Here is a 19,651-nt window from a genome sequence, read left to right as displayed (position 1 = left end):
TGTATTTTATTTTCTCTTGATATTTAGCGCCCCCAACCTTACATCATACAACGGATCCGAAATTATGTTGCTTCGCGAACTGCAAAAACTGACGCGTGGGTTCTTAACTTTTCTTCAGGTTTCATTAAAATTAACATAACAGTTTAGTACTTTTATTACCTTAAGTAGACTATTCCATAATGGTGGACGTAGAACAACTTTATAAAGATTATGGAGTCCTTGCTGATGCAAAAGAAAATGCTTCGGAGGTAGGTATTTAATAAAATAAATGAATGTACGTTAGGCCCAAAAATGCATTTTGTATTGGTTTGCCGATGTTTATTGGTCAGGGCAAAAACCGACTTCGGTCTATAGCATCTACAAGGCGTATTAGCATCTCTGGGCCTAGCTTTAATATTGTAACTTTAAATTGGTTTATTTCTCACAATTTTTATTATAATTTGATCATGATATATTTTTTTGGTGTATAAATGATAAGTTTAAATATAATTATTTAATATTTTTAATTTCATGAACTTTATTATTTTAATTATTATGGTTTTAATTATTAATATATTATTGTTTTATATTTTCTTCTATTTTAAACACAGCACAAAGAGGCATATGCAAATATTCTAAGTGCATCGCAAGGTGGTCAAAAAGAAAAACGACTGGCAGCCCAATTTATACCGAAATTTTTCAAATACTTTTTGTCGGAGGCTGAGCAAGTTATCGATGCCCAGCTAGACCTTTGTGAGGATGATGATGGACTTGTAAGCTACAAAAAACATTCTTAGGTTTAAAGGGTAGCTAAGTTATACAGTTTTAATTTAAAAAAATAAACGCTGTGACTAAAAAAGATATGGTACCGTATCCATACTTCTAAAAATACGGTAATGATAAATTGCATTCCTAAAACTCGTTCCTAAATATAAAACTCGTTCCTAAATATAAAACTCGTTCCTAAATATAAAACTTGTTCCTAAATATTAAAACTTGATCCTAAATATTAAAAACTCGATCCTAAATATTAAAAACCTAACCCTCTAAATAATCTCTCTTAAATTAAAAACTAAAAAAAAAAGACATCAAGTAGAGAATCGAACCTCTAACTCCTTAAGCCAGAGCCTCATCACAAGCCCACTAAGCCATACAGCTGACTTGCTGAAGACCATTGCAATAACCTATTTGATTAACATCTGTCTTACATAGCGCCCTCTATAATTACTGTACCTATAGTTTTTAGAAGTATGGATATGGTACCGTATCTTTAGCCAAAACAAAAAATAAAATATAAACCTCTGCAAAATTGATAATAACCCCATTATTTGTCCTTAGCTGTAAATCTCTTAAAGTTGTACTAAAGCATTTTTCATAATGTTTTTACTGAATGAGGAATTTTACTGATTTTCAAAGACTTGTGCAGTAATATGTATACTTTTTTCCCTGTTAAAAATTCGTCAAATTTACATAAATGCAGTAACAGTCAATTTTGGTGAATCTTACAACATTACAAAAAAAAAAAAAAAAAAGTCCTGTAGCACCACGCTAAAAATGTTCACAATTGTGGAGTGAATTGTGAGTGACATGTATTAGTGTAATAGTACATATATGTAGTTAATAAGTACATGCTTAGACTGTACCAGTTCATGCACAGCTTTTGAGAGGATTTGGACTTGGATGGTTTGTATCGAATTTGAAATACTGTTGAGGAATGAAGAATGACACGATTCTTTCTTACTACATATAAACAATATTATTTTCTATTGCTTTACAGTATGCTTTCAATATATTAAAAAGCACTGTACCAGAACCAGTATACAGTACTACTTTATTCAATAAAGAGAACTACTTCACTTTTTCTTTTCTCTAGTTGCGTAGACAAGCAATAAAGGAACTGCCAAACCTGTGTAAAGATGCTCCAGATCATCTCCCTCGTATTGCAGACGTTCTCACGCAACTTCTTCAATCGGAGGATCAGGCAGAGTTCAACTGCGTACAAAATGCATTCATTGCAGTCTTTAAGTTAGATGCTAAAGGTAAGAAAAAAGAAAATAATGTTTTCTTGGGGATTAGTCAATGTTAGCCCAGCTTCAACCACTAGAGCTAGCCAGTCTATCTCCCTTGTTATTAGCTAGTGGAGCCGTAGCTACCAGTATGGTTGGTAAGGATTCAACCTGACAGATGCCTTTTGAACAGTCGGCACAGAGATTGTTCCCTAAGTTAATTGCGTTCACCGCACCACTTTATTTCTTTTAGACACGGCAGTACTTACTACAACACAAGCTCTGTACCTTCAACATCTTATTGTAGTTGATTTTAGTGTCTGGGCTAGTAAAATGGGTAGGCTAGTAACATTTACAACAACTAGTCCATTGGTTCATAAAATTTGATCAGATTTAAATAGTGTCTGGGTTAAGGTATTTAAGATTTAAATATTCATAACATAGTATAAAACTCCAAATAATTAGAGGTGGTTATTTTGAAATATAGTTTTATTCTATGTTATTTCAACATAATCAGTGCATCTATTGGTTTAAATATTCATATTTTATAATAAATGTTATGATTTTGAGCAGGTGCTTTAGGAGGACTATTTGCCCAAATTCAATCGGGAGAAGATCTTGTTCGTGACCGTGCCATCAAATTCTTGAGTACAAAGGTCAAATCATTGGGACCAGATATAATAACAAAAGATGTTGAAGAACAGATCATTGAAAAATCAAAAGAGGTAACATTTGTTTCAACAGGCAATTTAATGAATTAAAAGACGTTTACTATTTAACTTTAAAATCAAATTTAATATTATAATTAATAAAGCTCTGTCTATACTGTCAAACTAGTGATGTGCCCAAATATGGTGGTGATATCCCAAATATGGTGGTGATATGCCCAAATATGGTAGTGATATGCCCAAATATGTTAGTGATATGCCCAAATATGTTAGTGATATGCCCAAATATGTTAGTGATATGACATCATGTCCATATATGGGTACCGCCAATTTTTTTTTCACATAAAGTTTGATAGTGTAGGATGCAATATATCATGCAGTATCTAATTCTCAATTCTAATTTGTTGCTTGTCTGAAATACTTTAGATCTTACATGACGTGACAGGCGATGAGTTTGTAGCCTTTATGAAGCTGTTATCAAGTTTATCAACGATGCAGACTCTTCTTGGTCGTCAACAGCTGGTGAACATTGCCATTGAACAAGCAGATCTTAAAGCAGATTTTGTGGTAAACGATTTTATTTTTGTACCCATAGAAATACTATGAAGAAATTAATTGCTCCTACATAGCCTGTGAAGTTTCTTCTGCCCAGTCTTATTTAAAGGCAATACCTATCCTCGGTACTTATCATCCAAAATGGTGTTTAGCCTTCCTTAGTCACTATTTCATTTTTGTAACAACAATGTATCTAAACAATTTTCCAAATTGATGCCTCATTATTCATTTTTAATAGATCTAATAAAAACAATTGTTGTTATCTTTGTGATGACAACAGCTGTTCAATTATATTCCAATATATATATATATATATATGATAATGTGTAAAATAAATGTTCATATATGTTAACTTATATTAAACATAATGTTCTGTTTTTAGCCATCTGATCCAGATTGTGTTGACAAGTTAACCCAGTGTATAAAACAGGCTCTGCCATTTTTTTCAGTAAGTGCAATTCTTTTAACATTAAATAATATGAATAGTTGAAAATTAATCTGGTTAAAGTTAGCTAGTCAAAGTTCAATTAACCTGGTTAAAGTTGACTAGTTAAAGTTCAATTAACCTGGTTAAAGTTAACTATTTAAAGTTCAATTAACCTGGTTAAAGTTGACTAGTCAAAGTTCAATTAACCTGGTTAAAGTTGACTAGTTAAAGTTCAATTAACCTGGTTAAAGTTAACTAGTCAAAGTTCAATCAACCTGGTTAAAGTTAGCTAGGTAAAGTTCAATTAACCTGGTTAAAGTTGACTAGTCAAAGTTCAATTAACCTGGTTAAAGTTGACTAGTCAAAGTTCAATTAACCTGGTTAAAGTTGACTAGTTAAAGTTCAATTAACCTGTGTAGTTCGGGGCAATAACTGTAGACTGATGATTATCCAATCAAATGCCGTGAATTGGTGCCGGTATATAATATATATTATCGGACTCTGATAAACAATTAAACAGGTCATTCAATAAAATATATACAAAGTAGTATTATACCCTTTTCACATCTGCGTAAATTGTTACTAGTTGTAACCAGGTTTGATACCCCAATTTATTACACGCATATGCGAACCCGGAGAAGTCTCGGGAGAAAGTATTGTCATTGCATAGCTGGGCGCGCTATTTAATTATTGTACTGTGATTCCAGGGCAACACATTCGCAGTACAAACTCAAGACATCTCGGAAGAAAAGAACAGGCCTTTTTCACACTATGCCAACTTGGTTGGTTGTTACATTTTGCAGATGTGAAAGGGTATTACTCTAAAAATACAAGGATTAAATAAATCATTCAATTAGCCCTGTATGCGAAAAACATCAATTCAAAATGCTTTAATTATTAATTTAATATTTTGATTGTGTTGTCCCAGTAATTTGCTACAGCAACAATATGTCGGTTATGAGAAATGATACATAACTGCTGTGGAAAACTAATTCCATCTTCTTGTTGATCAATTCTTTTGATAAAATATCCATCTGATCACTACTGAATAGTTTCTTGTGACTCAAACAAGTTGTATACACAATGTCTTGTCCCTTCAAACACCTACATAACAGTGAGACTTATTATCTTCGATTTCAGCTGATTTCTTCATTTCTGTGTTTACTTAGATTTTACAGTTTTTCTACAACAGTGTTAACATTTGCAAAACTCAAAAAAACATTTATTTTTGATGACACAATTATAGTATTATATACAATAGTTTAAATTATACAGTAGTTAAAGAAAAACACAAGTAATTCAACCATCATAAGTTTCGCCTCATATGAAATTTTTAAAATAATATTGGTTATTTTTTAGGTTTTATTTTTAATTATCAAATCTTTTTAATTTATATGAAGATTCTTTTTAAATTGTAAGATTTGTGTCATTAAGATAATAAATTAATAAACTAATTAATAGATAATTTGGATTAATGTAATTGATTTTTGATTGAACTTTGTTTCTTCAATTTAATGATATATTTTATACATTAATAATTGAATATTTTTATTTTGCTGTCACCCCGATTTGTAACAGCAACCATACATGGCTTATGAGAAATGATACATAACTGATGTGGTACACAAATTTCATCTTCTTGTTTATAAATTCTTTTGATAAAATGTCCATCACTACTGAATAGTTGTAGTTTGTCAATACTTGCTATGATGATGTTATCATCCTCATCAACTACAACTCCACCTGGCCACATCACCTTACCATCCTCACCTCCTCTATTGATGAGTACTTTCAGTGACTTGTCCTTGTCATCATACAATAATACTTGGTGGTTTCTTTTATCTGCTACAAGTACTTTCCCTGCTTTTGTAAGTGCAACATCAAGGTATTCATGTTCTTCATTTTGTGAACCAATCTTCTTCAACTTCTTACCACTATTAATGTTAAACATGAACACACATCCATTTCCTGCATCTGCTACATATATAACATTAGTTGCCTCATCTATTTGAATACCCCATGTATTCTTCAATACACCCTTACCAATGCATTTAAAAACATGACCATTCACATCGCATACTTGAATGCATTTATTACCTCGATCACTGAATGCTATGTTGCCATTCTTCATTCTGTACATTCTGTGAACCATCACACCTACTGGTAGTGTAACCTTGCTTGTACATTCTCCTGATTGGTTGTACTTGTGAATTTCATTTGTGAGAAATGAAACCAGCAAGCAATCATCATCACACTTTGCTACTCCTGTAGGCTTACCCTCTACTTTGATAGTAGGTGGCTTGAATACAATATTTCCAATGTCATTTTCTTTCAATAAATCAATTGACTGTTTGTTTCTGATGAAGGTTATTTGTCTGCTGTCCTTTTGCTTGATTTCTTCAGATTTATTAATTTCATCCATCATTTTATTTAATATAATCTCACTTGATTTCATAGCAATTGATGGCTCACTCATTAGTAACTGATTTAGGGAATTCACAATTATGTTTAATTCAGAGATGATTTTTGTTAAATTTGTAATTTGTACATCATTGACTTTTTTTTCCTCCATATAATTTGCTTTAACTTTTTTTCTCATTTCATCTCCTTTTTTCTGGATTACTTGTACCATTTCTTGAACTTGGTTATCAATATCTGTGAGACTTGCCTCTTTACTTTCCTCTAGTTCTTCATCATTCTTTGTGATTACTTTAAGTACATTTTCTGTTTTTTTTATGGATTCATTGGCAGCTTTCTTCAAGTCTTCTGATGTTTTCTTAAACGTATTAAATGCTGTTGCAATGTTAATTAGTTCATGTTTTCTATCCCCTGCGGCATGTTCTATTTCAGTGCATTCTATGCATATTGGTACTTTACATTTTGTGCAATACATCTCTAATGGTTTAGCATGAGAGGCGCACAGAGAGGCAGTGCCTTTAACCTCATCTTTCACTTCATGTTGTTTTATGGTTTCTAAGAGGTTGTTAAGAATTGTATTTGGTGCAAGTTTTTGAAGCCCTCCTACTGGAATAGGATACTCTTTGCGACAAATAGGGCATGTTAGCTTGCCACTGTTGGTTTGAACCCAATTCTCCAAACACTTGAGGCAGAAACTATGAATGCAGCTAAGTGATTTTGGGTCTTCTAGCCTTCCATTACAGATAGAACATTCTAGTACTTTCTCATCTATATCTTCAAGTAGACTTAAATTCTTGCTAGCCATCCTGCAATAGTAGTTATAATTGTATATATTAATAATGATTTACTCCAGCCTCGCCAAAAATCTATCAATAATATCATTGGCTATTTGTATAGATTATAGATTAAATTTATATGTTATTAAATACCTTGTACTGTACTTGTGCAGCTGAAATTTTAAAACAAAATCTTTTTCCAGTAATTAAATAAAGTTGTTTTTTCCACCTTGAAATGTCTAATTGTTATTGGAGCTGTCTACTAAACTAGGTTTGACTATTGCGAAATCAGGAAACAATTAACTGAATCACTGAACTGAAGCAGTCTACCACAAAGAAGCACCATAGTTTGTTCATGGACTATAAATTATTTATATAGCAGCATGATTTGTTTAACAATGGTTTTAACAAGTTGAATATGATTATAATTGTTCATTGAAGCAAATACTCAGGCCTTATACTATATGAGTACATAATATATCACAATTAGACTGTACATGAATGTATACATTCTGAATAATTAAATTTAAGAACCTATTGTATTGTCCATATACCAATTTACACTATGACCTTTTGTCACATTTTCATAACCAATTTCTGATGTCAAATTCTCTGGACCTGAAAGTGCGTACGAAAGTGGATCTAGCTACAAGAGTGGCCTATTCACAAATTATCACTTTTACCATTTTAAGCTAAAAATTCTTTTCTTTTTTTTTCTAGAAAAATGTACATTCAACAAAGTTTATAGAACACATTTCAAACCATGTCGTCCCATTCCTCAGCGAGCTGGCGGGACCAGAAGGCACAAATGTAAAGTTGGAAGTATTAAAGTTATTAGCTGAGATGTCTACACACTGTGGAGATTACGAAGACAGAGGGTGCTTAGAGAAGGTTCACAATGCATTGCTGGTAAGAAAGAATGATGTTCATCTTTTAAAACTGAAAAAAATATCTGGACATTTCCACTTTAAAATAATGGGTAACGCCAAAAAGAGACAGAACACGTATTTCCACTTTGTTGTACAAAGTTGTGTGAACAATCTACTAGGAACTATTCCAGTGCTATGGCAATAGATTCTATTTTACAAAATAATGGAATGTCTTGTACAATAAAGATAAGTGCAGTGTAGGTAATTGTGTAGTACGTTGTTCATTTTCATAGCATACTTAGCCAGAGGGTGTTTGAGGGTTCTTTTCAACGAACTTGAAAGTATTTTAATAGGCCTAACCCTTTGTTAAAAAACAAATTCCTGACAAAAGCTCTGTCTACAATATCAAACTTTATGTGACAAATAAATGTGATGTGCCCAAGTATGGCAGTGATATGCCTAAATATGTTAGTGATATGCCCAAATATGGTAGTAATATGACATCATCATGTCCATATACAGGGCACATCACATTATTTTTTCACATAAAGTTTGATAGTGTAGACAGAGCAGCTTGTATACAGCAGCTGTTTCTTATACAACAGTTTAATCAGGGAAGACGGAAGAATAGATTAAGGATTTTTTCTGGTTGAAGAAACTTTGTATCTTCTGCTTCATTCACAATTATTAAATAATTTATTTTCTAGGAGTATATGCCGCTTCCGCCAGCTGAAGTTGAGGAAGGAGAGAACGGCAAAGATAACGATGAACCTAAATTACAATTTTCAATCGTAGAATGTTTAATGTACACTCTTCACCAGATGGGTAAGAAGTGTCCAGACTTCTTCACTGCTGAAGAAAATCTTGATCGTTTGAAAGACTTCCGTCTAAGGTACATGGACAGAATTAAATTTTGCACTTCAGAATGAATGCATATTATTTGTTTGCATATTGATCCAAAAGGGTTTTATTTTTCTAATTATTGATTGAATAAAAGATATAGGTCATAAGACAAAATAAACAACAACAAAAAAATTTGTTTTTCCCAATTATGTGACATTGTAATTGCCTAATTTAAAAATTCAGAAAAAGATATTCAATAAATCATTAAATTATATTTTTTTATTGTTTTTACAGATTACAGTATTTTGCACGTGGTAACCAAGTTTACATGAAACAGCTAAGGGCAGACCTGCGAGATAAAACAGGAGATGTATTAAAATCTGACGAGAATAAGATCAAAGTTGTCGCTCTTAAGATAACGACCAATATCAATGCTTTAATTAAGGTATGGCACACTCATTGTGCATTTTGTAATCTTTGCATTGCCAACTGCCTTGTTAGTCAGGCAGCATTTGTCATTTACTTTATGCGATTTGGCCAAGTTTAATTTTTCACTTTCATGTGGTCAATAACATCATAAGAAATAAATTTCAACTTGAAGATGCGTTTTTCACCTTGCGGAGGTGCTTTTTCAAAATGGCTGTCTATAACATATATCTCGACAACGGGTGTCTAGAAAACTCAGATCTAGAAAACTCAGATCTCAGATATATCTGACTTTTCTAGATCTAGATAAGTCAGATATCTGACTTTTCTAGATCTAGAAAACTCAGATATCTGACTTTTCTAGATCTAGAAAACTCAGATATCAATATCTGAGTTTTCTAGTTCCAGAATGGATCTAGAAAACTCAGATCATCATATGATTGGTTGGTAGGTCATTTGGATCATTCCATTATTAATCAGAAGGTAGGTCATTTGAAATATTAGAGTGTTATTGAAACTGATTACTGTGTACGTTTTCTTACTAATATTGTAACATGTAGAAGCGGCCTACGTCTTAAATCATAAAGAAAATACAGTGCATGTTACCGTTAAAATGTAGGCTTAGGTATGTACGAGTTGGTGTGGGTACGAGTTGGTTGAGGTACGAGTTAGCCAAGTTGGGAATAGATACGAGTTATTTTTGGTACGAGTTGACCACTTATAGCCGGGCCAGGCCTACTCTTAGCGATACATCGCGATAGCGCCCACACGTTGAGTCTTGAATTGAGTTTGCTTATCTAAGCTAGGCCTACATTTTAAAAGGTGTATATTGTATTTCTTTATGATTTAACATAGGCCGCTACTACAAGTTACAATAATTATTATTATTAGTAAGAAAACGTATAATACTGTAGTATTTCAAACAAGCTACCCTCTGATAATAATGGAACGATCCATTTGATGATCTGGGTTTTCTAGTTCCATTTTGGAACTAGAAAACTCAGATCTTGATATCTGAGTTTTCTAGATCTAGAAAAGTCAGATATCTGAGTTTCCTTGATCTAGAAAACTCAGATATATCTGAGATCTGAGTTTTCTAGACACCCCTCGACAACCGCTTGCTCTAGAAACTCAATTATGGTCTCAAATTGATGAGAATAAGATCAAAGTTGTCGCTCTTAAGATAACAACCAATATCAATGCTTTAATTAAGGTATGGTATGCTCATTGTGCATTTGTAATCTTTGCATTGCCAACTGCCTTGTCTCGTATGAAACTCTGACATATTGATGCATCCAAGCATTGTGATTCTTGACTACCATATTGTTTTGAGGTGGTTTTTTTTATCAATGAGAGGGGCAGATACAGCCTCTCAATGTTTTTTGTTAAACAAATGATCACTTAAAATACTAAATATTCATTGTTTATTTTTGTTTACACTTAAGGACTTGTTCCGTAACCCGCCAGGCTACGGATGCATCATTACATTGTCATGGAAACCGATCCAGAAAGCTACAACAGAACAAACACAACAACAACAAAGGTATATGAATATGATCGCCTAATATAGAATAATAATATATTAACTTTTAGGTTTTCACATGTGGGATAAGGGAACATTTGCATGACAATATGTGAACAAATTGTGTCTCATAATTTAAGCTCTGTCCACATTATAAAAACTTTATGTGACAAAAAAATGTGATGTGCCCATAAATATGTTAGTAATGACATATGCACACATTTTTGTTTTGTCACATAAAGTTTGATAGTGTAGACATAGATTTGGTCACACATAATTGAAAGACTTTTATATTATTTAAATTAAATTTAATTTTGTGTTTTATTTACTCTAGTGTAAAGAGAGGTAACATCACCCCAATCACATTTTCGGAGTCAGGACCTGCTAAAAAACCAACAGTAGGTGGTGGCAATAAACAGCGAGGAGCTCGTGGAGTGTACCATCCACCTGGAGGGCGCTATAGCGCAAAAGCTGGTAATGCCCCGATCGGAGGAGATGCAAATTACGGAAATAATTTCACTGGAGGTGGTAAATAAATCTTTTCTAAAATTGGTTTACTCTAAAGCTCTGTCCACACTATCAAACTAGTTTGACAAAAAAAGGGTGACATGCCCAAATATGGTAGTGATATGCCCAAATATGGTAGTGATATGGCATCATCAAGTCCATATATGGGCATATCAAATTTGATAGTATTGACAAAGCTTTAGAGATTAATCTATATTTCCTGTTAACATTTATTATCTAACTTTTTTTACATTATGATGTTTTACAGGACAGCAACGTCGAGGTGGATTCCGAGGTCGTGGATGGTCAAAAGGACGTGGCCGTGGAAATCGTTTTTGAATGTCGCAACAGAAAGAAATGAGAATATTTCCAGATCCTACTACTATTGTCAGTCACTCTGTCGGTCAAAGTTCACAGTAATACAAGTGACAGATTTATATAAAGTCAACCTTAAGATTGTTAACTTTTTCAAAACATAAAATAGATTTTGGTATTTCCAGTAAAAGATTGATTGTTATCTTGTTCTCCTGATAAGTAAATCTTCAGTTGTTAATTTACTTATTTTTATGTAAAGTATTAATACCTTTTTTATTGCCTTTTCTAAAATTGAATACAGTATCCCTTGATCATTCAATAGTTGTTATTGTTAATAGTGTTATTACCCAGAAAAATAATGTAAAAATGAATCGATTCTCTGTAGTTAACCAATTGTATATAAGGTAATAAAAATTATTTGAATTGTTATGATTTTGTAATTAAAATGTTGACAATCAGCTGACATTTTTAACAAACCATGTTTCCACATGAGTTTGCAATGTTGCTTTGATTTTGCTATATCATTTACAAGCTGATGTTTTTATACTGAAACAATTTACCAAAACATTTCAGTATTTCAATTAAGTTTTTTTTGTATGTACAAAGTGTTAAAATATTCACCTATGTTACTGGTAGATTGTTGAGAATTTAGTTTTTTAAGGAACTACTTTAGTACTGATAATACTTTTACTAGACTGTTTTGCAAACACAAATGTATACATACTATTGTTGAACTCAATTTATAGATTTATGTATCCTTACGCTAGCTTAGACATGTTTGAAAAGCATACTAGTTTTGAAACATATCACATACTGTAAACAAACAACACAAATGATAGAATGTGTAAAAGATGGGCTGTTCTCCTATCAACATCAACTCCTGTGTAAAATCACAATGCTACTTTAGATCCAGCAAAGTGTTTTGGACGTGATTGGATCCAGCGTCGACTCGGTGATCATAATATTCCATTCTGACTCGTAATTGTGAGTACGATGTTGGTTGTGAGACTCTGATTGGATCAACTAGACACAAAGTAAACTAATTGTACAGACAATAGTCAAACATTTAACAACATACATATTTGATACACAGTGGATATTATATTCAAAATGTGAATCATTAATTGATTTGGCTTTTACCCTACAAGACCACAGGAACAAATTACATTGTGTGCAAATAATATTTCTTTTTGTCTAGTTGCTCATAAATATTTATCAACATATTTGAGATATTTATATTCCTTAACTTGTATGAAATGTACCATGTTTAGATAACCAGAAGTAATAGACATAACATGTAATATGATGACTTCATGTATTATAGTAACAACAGATTGCATCTTTGCCATACAACGGTAAGTAGCTACACTTTATATGTTGGTTGTGCATGTGTGAAATACACTGTACATTGAAGTATTATCCTGAACAACAAGCAGGTATAGGTCATGGTGTTAATAAAGGCAGCCTATAGAAATATTTACACCAGGTGAGCGACAAAGAATATTGTAAATGGGAAGGGAAATATTAGTTTTTTGTTAGTTTTTTCTGTTTAGGTGACCTCAACTATTATGTAATATTTGTAAAGGTAGAATTGCTTTAAAGCCTGTTGTTACTATCTTTAGTAGACAGACATCTGCACCTTGTAATCATTTTTTCAGTCAACTGATTTGTTTGTAAGTAAGCATACAGCTAGATTTTCATGGAGTAAATCTATGACATAGGTAAGTACAATTTGTTAAAGTAAATTTTCAACAATTATACTGTACTGTTGCAAGGCATGGTAAGTACTGTATATATTGAAATCATTGTCATCGTTGCTGATTCTAGTAAGTAGATGCAAGAAATCCCAGCACCTGATACTAAAGTGTAGTGTTTTATTCCGTGCCTAGCTTACCTGGATAAACTGACAATAGCCTTTTTCCTCGAAGAGCGAGATATAACTCGAATTGTGTAAGATTATTTTTCATTGTTTATATTGCACATGAAGATACACTGAAGAAAACAAGTTTGGCGGTAAGTGAATTGTTTGCATTAGTAGCTTTGGTTTTTTTTAACCTTTGAACTTTGTTTTTGGAAACAGCAGAATGAGAAACATATTATTTTATTCAGAATTTAGTTTATACTTTTTTTATTTACCCTGAGTTTTAGCTTTAAGAGGTGATGGAATTCTATTTTATAGAAAGGTAAGTTTTGAGGTAGCTTCTACAGTAAAGTGTTGCCCATATAAGCCCACGGGAAACCTTTTTCAGGGGGTGGGATTATATTCAAGTCTGTATGAAAATAGTAAGTACTGTACACGCAAGCAACATAGCTTTTTTTTGGTTTTCATGTTTTTTGCAATGAGTAAATGATCGATAATGTAATTTTTCTTAATTATTTGTGTTAATTCCTTTTTATGCTTTGGTGTTTTGAAAATAAAGTCGATAATATAGTTCAGTTTTATTGGTTTATGAATGTAGCCTTTTTATTAACTTGGGTCAGCATTATAATCAGAACATTTTAAACTCAATATTATTTATGGTTCATTTATATCTGAGTTTCTATTCTAAGAATACCATTGTGCTTAAAAGATTTAAAATTAGTAACTTAAATAATATCGTGATTTATGGCTTACAATCCTCACTCTTTGTAAAATAGGAGATGACCCTCATATCACTAAAATTAAGTATTACATTTGAATAAGGTTTAATATCTCTGTCTCTGTACATCATCCAGAAAATAATTTGTCCTGGTTTCTCCAGTAATAATTGACAAACAAAGTGTTTTTTAAACAAACTTACAGCACATACCTTGAATTTTTGACACGTTTAACGCATCTTCATTAGTATAATAAAACTACAGCTGCTTACGGACTTGAAATGAACACAAACAAATGCACATGGTGGTGGTAGTTCAAATTAGATGATGTGTGCATCTATTGGTTTAAATATTTTATAATAAATGTTATGATTTTGAGTAGGTGCTTTAGGAGGACTATTTGTCCAAATTCAAGATCTTATTTGTGATCGTGCCATCAAGTTATTGAGCACAAAGGTGAAATCATTAGGACCAGATATAATAACAAAAGATGTTGAAGAACAGATCATTGAAAAATCAAAAGAAGTAAGTTCCTGTTTTAGCTCCTAGGGTTGCAATGTAGTTATTCAAATGTTAATGTTTCTGTCTCTACTAATTTTTTCTTTTAATAGATCTTACATGACGTGACAGACGATGAGTTCGTAGCCTTTATGAAGCTGTTATCAAGTTTATCAACGATGCAGACCCTTCTTGGTCGTCAACAGCTGGTGAACATTGCCATTGAACAAGCAGATCTTAAAGCAGATTTTGTGGTAAAGAAGTTTATTTTTGTACCCATAGGAATACTGTTCCAAGCCTCCAGTTCTTCTGCTAGTTGCTCCTACATAGCCTGTGAAGTTTCATTGAAGTTCCTTCTACCCAGTCAGTCTTATTTAAAGGAAATATCTATTCTCAACAATGTATGTAAACAAATGTTAGCTTTATAAAATCTATTAAATTGTTTAAGAGGTGATTTATTACAAGTTGTTTTATAGCATCCAACTTTACGGTAGACAAAGGGGATGGTAAAAAAACAGAGTGTGACAATTGTTTCGAGACATAGTCAGCAGACCTTGTTAGACGTGGGCTTGGTGGGCGTGTTTGAAAAGATTCTGTGTTTGCCTAGGCTAAGTCTTACTGTAGGTTAGCGAAGTTCAAAAGATAAACTAAAAATACCTAATTAAAACCAGAATCGTACGAGGATGCTTATTTTTTTAATGAATCAAAGTGAATTCAGAGTCTACAAATACTATATAATATGCATAAAATATGATGTTTTAGTTAATTTTTTTACAACTAAATTTGAAAAATTTAAGCCTACCATGTGCACCAGGCTCTGCCATTTTTTTCAGTAAGTGCAATTTTTTTAACTAAATAATATGAATAGTTTAAAATTAACCTGGTTAAAATCAACTAGTCAAAGTTAAAGTTAACTTAGTCAAAGGTCAATTAACCTGGTTAAAGTTAACTTAGTCAAAGGTCAATTAACCTGGTTAAAGTTAACTTAGTCAAAGGTCAATTAACCTGGTTAAAGTTAACTAGTTAAAGTTCAATAAACGTGCAATAAAATTTAAAATAGCTCCATTAAAAGCTGCAAAGATTATACAAAGTTTATATAGAGGGCTGTGCAAATTTAGCGGAGGGGTGTAGTTCGGGGCAAGGCAATAACTATAGACTGGCGATTATCCAATCAAATGCCGTAAATTGAAAGGTGTGGTATATAATATATATTATCAGACTCTGATAAACAATTAATCAGGCAACAAGTTTAAACAGATCATTCAATTAAGTATATACAAAGTAGTATTATACCCTTTTCACATCTGCGTAATTAACAAATCTTTATTAATAGTTAGTTATTTGAAGATTATTTTTAAATTGTAAGATTTGTGTAATTAAGATAATAAATTAATAAACTAATTAATCGATAATTTGGATTAATTTATCTTTTATTCAACTTTGTTTCTTTAATGATATATTTTATACATTAATAATTAAATATTCGGATTGTGTTGTTACCCTCATTTGCTACAGCAACCATACATGGGTTATATGAAATGATACATAACTGAAGTGGTACACTAATTCCATCTTCTAATAATTAAATATTTTGATCGTCTTTATAATGTAGTTTGCTACAGCAACCATACATGAGTTATCAGAAATAATACATAACTGCTTTGGTACACTAATTCCATCTTCTATTTTATCAATTCTTTTGATAAAATGTCCATCACTACTGAATAGTTGTAGTTTGTCAACACTTGCTATGATGATGTTATCATCCTCATCAACTACAACTCCATATGGGTACCTCACATTACCATCTTCAACTCCTTCATTGATGAGTACTTTCATTGATGTGCCTTTGTCATCATACAATAATACTTGATGCTGTCTTGCATCTGCTACAAGTACTTTACCAGTTTTTGTAAGTGCAACATCAATGTATACATGTTCTTCATTTTGTGATCCTATCTTCTTCAACTGCTTACCACTATTAATGTCAAACATCAACACACATCCATTGTTTCCATTTGGTACATATATAACATTAGTTGCCTCATCTATGTGAATACCACATGGATTCATCAATACACCCTTACCAATGGATTTGATCACATGACCATTCATATCACATAGTTGTATGCATGTATTACCAATATCACTGAATGCTATGTTGCCATTCTTCATTCTGTACATTCTGTTTACTCTCACACCTTCTGGTAGTGTAACCTTGCTTGTACATTCTCTTGATTGGTTGTACTTGTGAATTTCATTTGTGAGAAATGAAACCAGCAAGCAATCATCATCACACTTTGCTACTCCTGTAGGCTTACCCTCTACTTTGATAGTAAGTGGTTTGAATACAACATTTCCAATGTCGTCATCACACTTTGATACTTCCCTGGGCATCATATCCCCTTCTTTAATACTAATAACTGGTTTGAATGTAACATTTCCAATGTAAATTTCTTTCAATAAATCAATTTGCTGTTTGTTTCTGATGAAGTTAATTTGTCTGCTGTCCTTTTGCTTGATTTCTTCAGATTTATTAATTTCATCCATTATTTTATTTAATACGATCTCACTTGATTTCATAGCAGTTGCTGGCTCACTCATTAGTAACTGATGTAAGGATCTCACAATTGTGTTTAATTCAGAGTTGATTTTTGTTAAATTTGTAATTTGTACGTCATTGACTTTTTTTTCCTCCATATAATTTGCTTCAACTTTTTTCTTCATTTCGTCTCCTTTTTTCTGGATTATTTGTACCATTTCTTGAACTTGGTTATCAATTTCTGTGAGACTTGCCTCTTTACTTTCTTCTAGTTCTTTAGCATTTTTTGTCAATACTTTAAGTACATTTTCTGTTCTTCTTATGGATTCATTGGCAGCTTTCTTTAAGTCTTCTGATGTTTCCTTAAATGTATTAAATGCTGTTACAATGTTAATTAGTTCATGTTTTCCATCTCCTGCGGCATGTTCCATTGCAGTGCATTTTATGCATATTGGTACTTTACATTTTGTACAATACATCTCTAATGGTTTAGCATGAGAGGGGCACAGAGAGGCAGTGCCTTTAGCCTCATCTTTTACTTCATGTTGTTTGATGGTTTCCAAGAGGTTGTTAAGAAGTGTATTTGGTGCAAGTTTTTCAAGCCCTCCTACTGGAATAGGATACTCTTTGCGACAAATAGGGCATGTTAGCTTGCCATTGGTTTGAACCCAATTCTTCAAACACTTCAGACAGAAACTATGAAGGCAGCTAAGTGATTTTGGGTCTTCTAGTCTTCCATTACAAATAGAACATTCTAGTACTTTCTCATCTATATCTCCAAGTAGACTTAAATCCTTGCTAGCCATCCTGCAATAGTAATTTGTAATTATTTTGTTTAATAATAATAATATTATGAACTGTATATTCTCACCATGTTACTTTCTACCCTACACAATAAAAGTTATTACATTAGGATTTTATGTGTAATTTAGATGAATATGGAGCATTAAATAACAATTACTTATTAACTGAATATCCACACCATATTTTAGATTATATTTCAGAAACAAGACTGGAGAATAAAATAGGATACACATGTACCTAGTTCTCAAATTCCAGCCATGCCTAAGTACTGTACGTCTAACTAAGTCCATCTACAGTATCATGGTTGTTTGTATATGAGACTTTGTATACAAATTAAATCTACAAAAAAGCATATGTAAATACCTTGTACTGTATTCAAATGTTATAGTTACAAGAATTCAAACTAACTTTCCCAATAATGAAATGTTGTAAAGTTGGTTTTTCTGCGTTGAAAATATATGTCCAGAGCAGTATTCTAAACTACTGTAGGTGTGATGATTTCAAAATCTGGGATGCAGAACACTTAACTAAATCAATCCATCACAATAGAAACACACCATAGTTTGTTTGTTAAGGATTTTCAAACTTCAATGTGATTATAATTGTTCACTTTACCATGTTAAATAATTATCAATACATATACATGTATCACAGTTCAATACGTGTTAAAACATCAGTTCTGTAATGATAATATCGTACTAGCATGTGATAGGCATGGGATCGAATCTCTGTACCAAGTTAAGTTTGAAGACCAAAATAAATACCTTTACCTTCTCTTTAGTTTAATTAGTTTGTTGTATTGTTTGTATAGCAATGTTTGTACATAGTGGGCTACTTCATAGTGGGCTACTTTGTTTGTGCATTTTATATTTATAATATTAAAGTTTTTAAATAATCTACATTCATCCTATAGTAAACAGACATGGTAGGAATTTTAAAGTTATTACAGTATAACTATAAATATATCATATTAGTTATTGAGTAAATAAAACATTTGAACCAAAAATAAAGACACTAAAGGTAGGTAGATGTATACACCCTTAAAAACTATGGAGAGGTTTATGGACAGAAACAATTGTACACAAGGCTAGGCCTAGAGGCCTTTACAAAAGCTTCCTGGTAATATAAAAAATGGAACTATGTTTCCATTATGTGTTTGATCTAAACAAAAAATGGCCCAGTAATATTAAGTCACACTGTTATGTAGGCATTTGAAGGACAAGACATTTGAACAATTATACTGTACTGTTGCAAGGCATGGTAGGTATATTAAAATCATTGTCATCGTTGCTGATTCTAGTAAGTAGATGCAAGGAATCCCAGCACCTGATACTAAAGTGTAGTGTTTTATTTCGTGCCTAGCTTACCTGGATAAACTGACAATAGCCTTTCTCCTCGAAGGGCAAGATATAACTCGAATTGTGTAAGATTATTTTTCATTGTTTATATTGCACATGAAGGAAGAAAACAAGTTTGGCGGTAAGTGAATTGTTTGCGTTAGTAGCTTTAGTTTATTTTAACCTTAGAACTTTGTTTTTGGAAACAGCAGAATGAGAAACATATTATTTTATTCAGAATTTAGTTTATACTTAACTTTTTTTATTTACCTTGAGTTTTCGCTTTAAGAGGTGATGGAATTCTATTTTGTTAAAAGGTAAGTTTGGAGGTAGCTTCTACAGAAGTGTTGCCCATATAAGCCCATGCGAAACCTTATTCATGGGGTGGGCTTATATTCAAGTCTGTATGATAATAGTAAGTACTGTACATGCAAGCAACATAGTTTTTCTTTGGTTTTCATGTTTTTTGCAATGAGTAAACACTCAAAGTAATCATCAATAATGTAATAATGTTTCTAAATTATTTGTGATAATTCCTTTTTATGTTTTGAAAATAAAGTCGATAACATAGTTCAGTTTTAT

General features: G+C 32.1%; 1 protein-coding gene across 2 annotated transcripts; it reads left to right on the top strand.

The window, feature by feature from the left end:
* Positions 1 to 63: 63 nt before the first annotated feature.
* LOC144849043 (apoptosis inhibitor 5-like) lies at positions 64 to 19,186 on the top strand. 2 transcript variants are annotated; one of them, XM_078706000.1, is made up of 13 exons: positions 64 to 248; positions 591 to 752; positions 1,853 to 2,018; positions 2,559 to 2,710; positions 3,080 to 3,220; positions 3,591 to 3,656; positions 7,550 to 7,738; positions 8,406 to 8,590; positions 8,836 to 8,986; positions 10,413 to 10,510; positions 10,824 to 11,014; positions 11,265 to 13,095; positions 18,997 to 19,186. In XM_078706000.1, the coding sequence occupies exons 1-12, from the start codon at positions 180 to 182 to the stop codon at positions 11,333 to 11,335; spliced, it is 1,641 nt and encodes a 546-aa protein (XP_078562126.1). In that variant the 5' UTR covers positions 64 to 179; the 3' UTR covers positions 11,336 to 13,095; positions 18,997 to 19,186. The 2 variants fall into 2 exon arrangements, with proteins under 2 accessions (XP_078562126.1, XP_078562124.1); XM_078705998.1 differs by having other exon boundaries at positions 10,824 to 11,017.
* The last annotated feature ends 465 nt before the right edge of the window (positions 19,187 to 19,651 follow it).

This window comes from Antedon bifida, chromosome 7 (assembly GCF_963402885.1).
Source record: "Antedon bifida chromosome 7, ecAntBifi1.1, whole genome shotgun sequence".
NCBI lineage: Eukaryota > Metazoa > Echinodermata > Crinoidea > Comatulida > Antedonidae > Antedon > Antedon bifida.
The sequence above is the reverse complement of the archived record's forward strand: the minus strand, read 5'-3'. Positions and strand labels throughout refer to the sequence as shown.

Coding starts and splice junctions, on each gene's coding strand:
- LOC144849043 (XM_078705998.1), top strand. CDS start 180: ATGGTGGACGTAGAACAACTTTATAAAGATTATGGAGTCCTTGCTGAT. Junction 249..590: donor CAAAAGAAAATGCTTCGGAG/GTAGGTATTTAA, acceptor TTTTAAACACAG/CACAAAGAGGCATATGCAAA. Junction 7,739..8,405: donor AGGTTCACAATGCATTGCTG/GTAAGAAAGAAT, acceptor TTTATTTTCTAG/GAGTATATGCCGCTTCCGCC.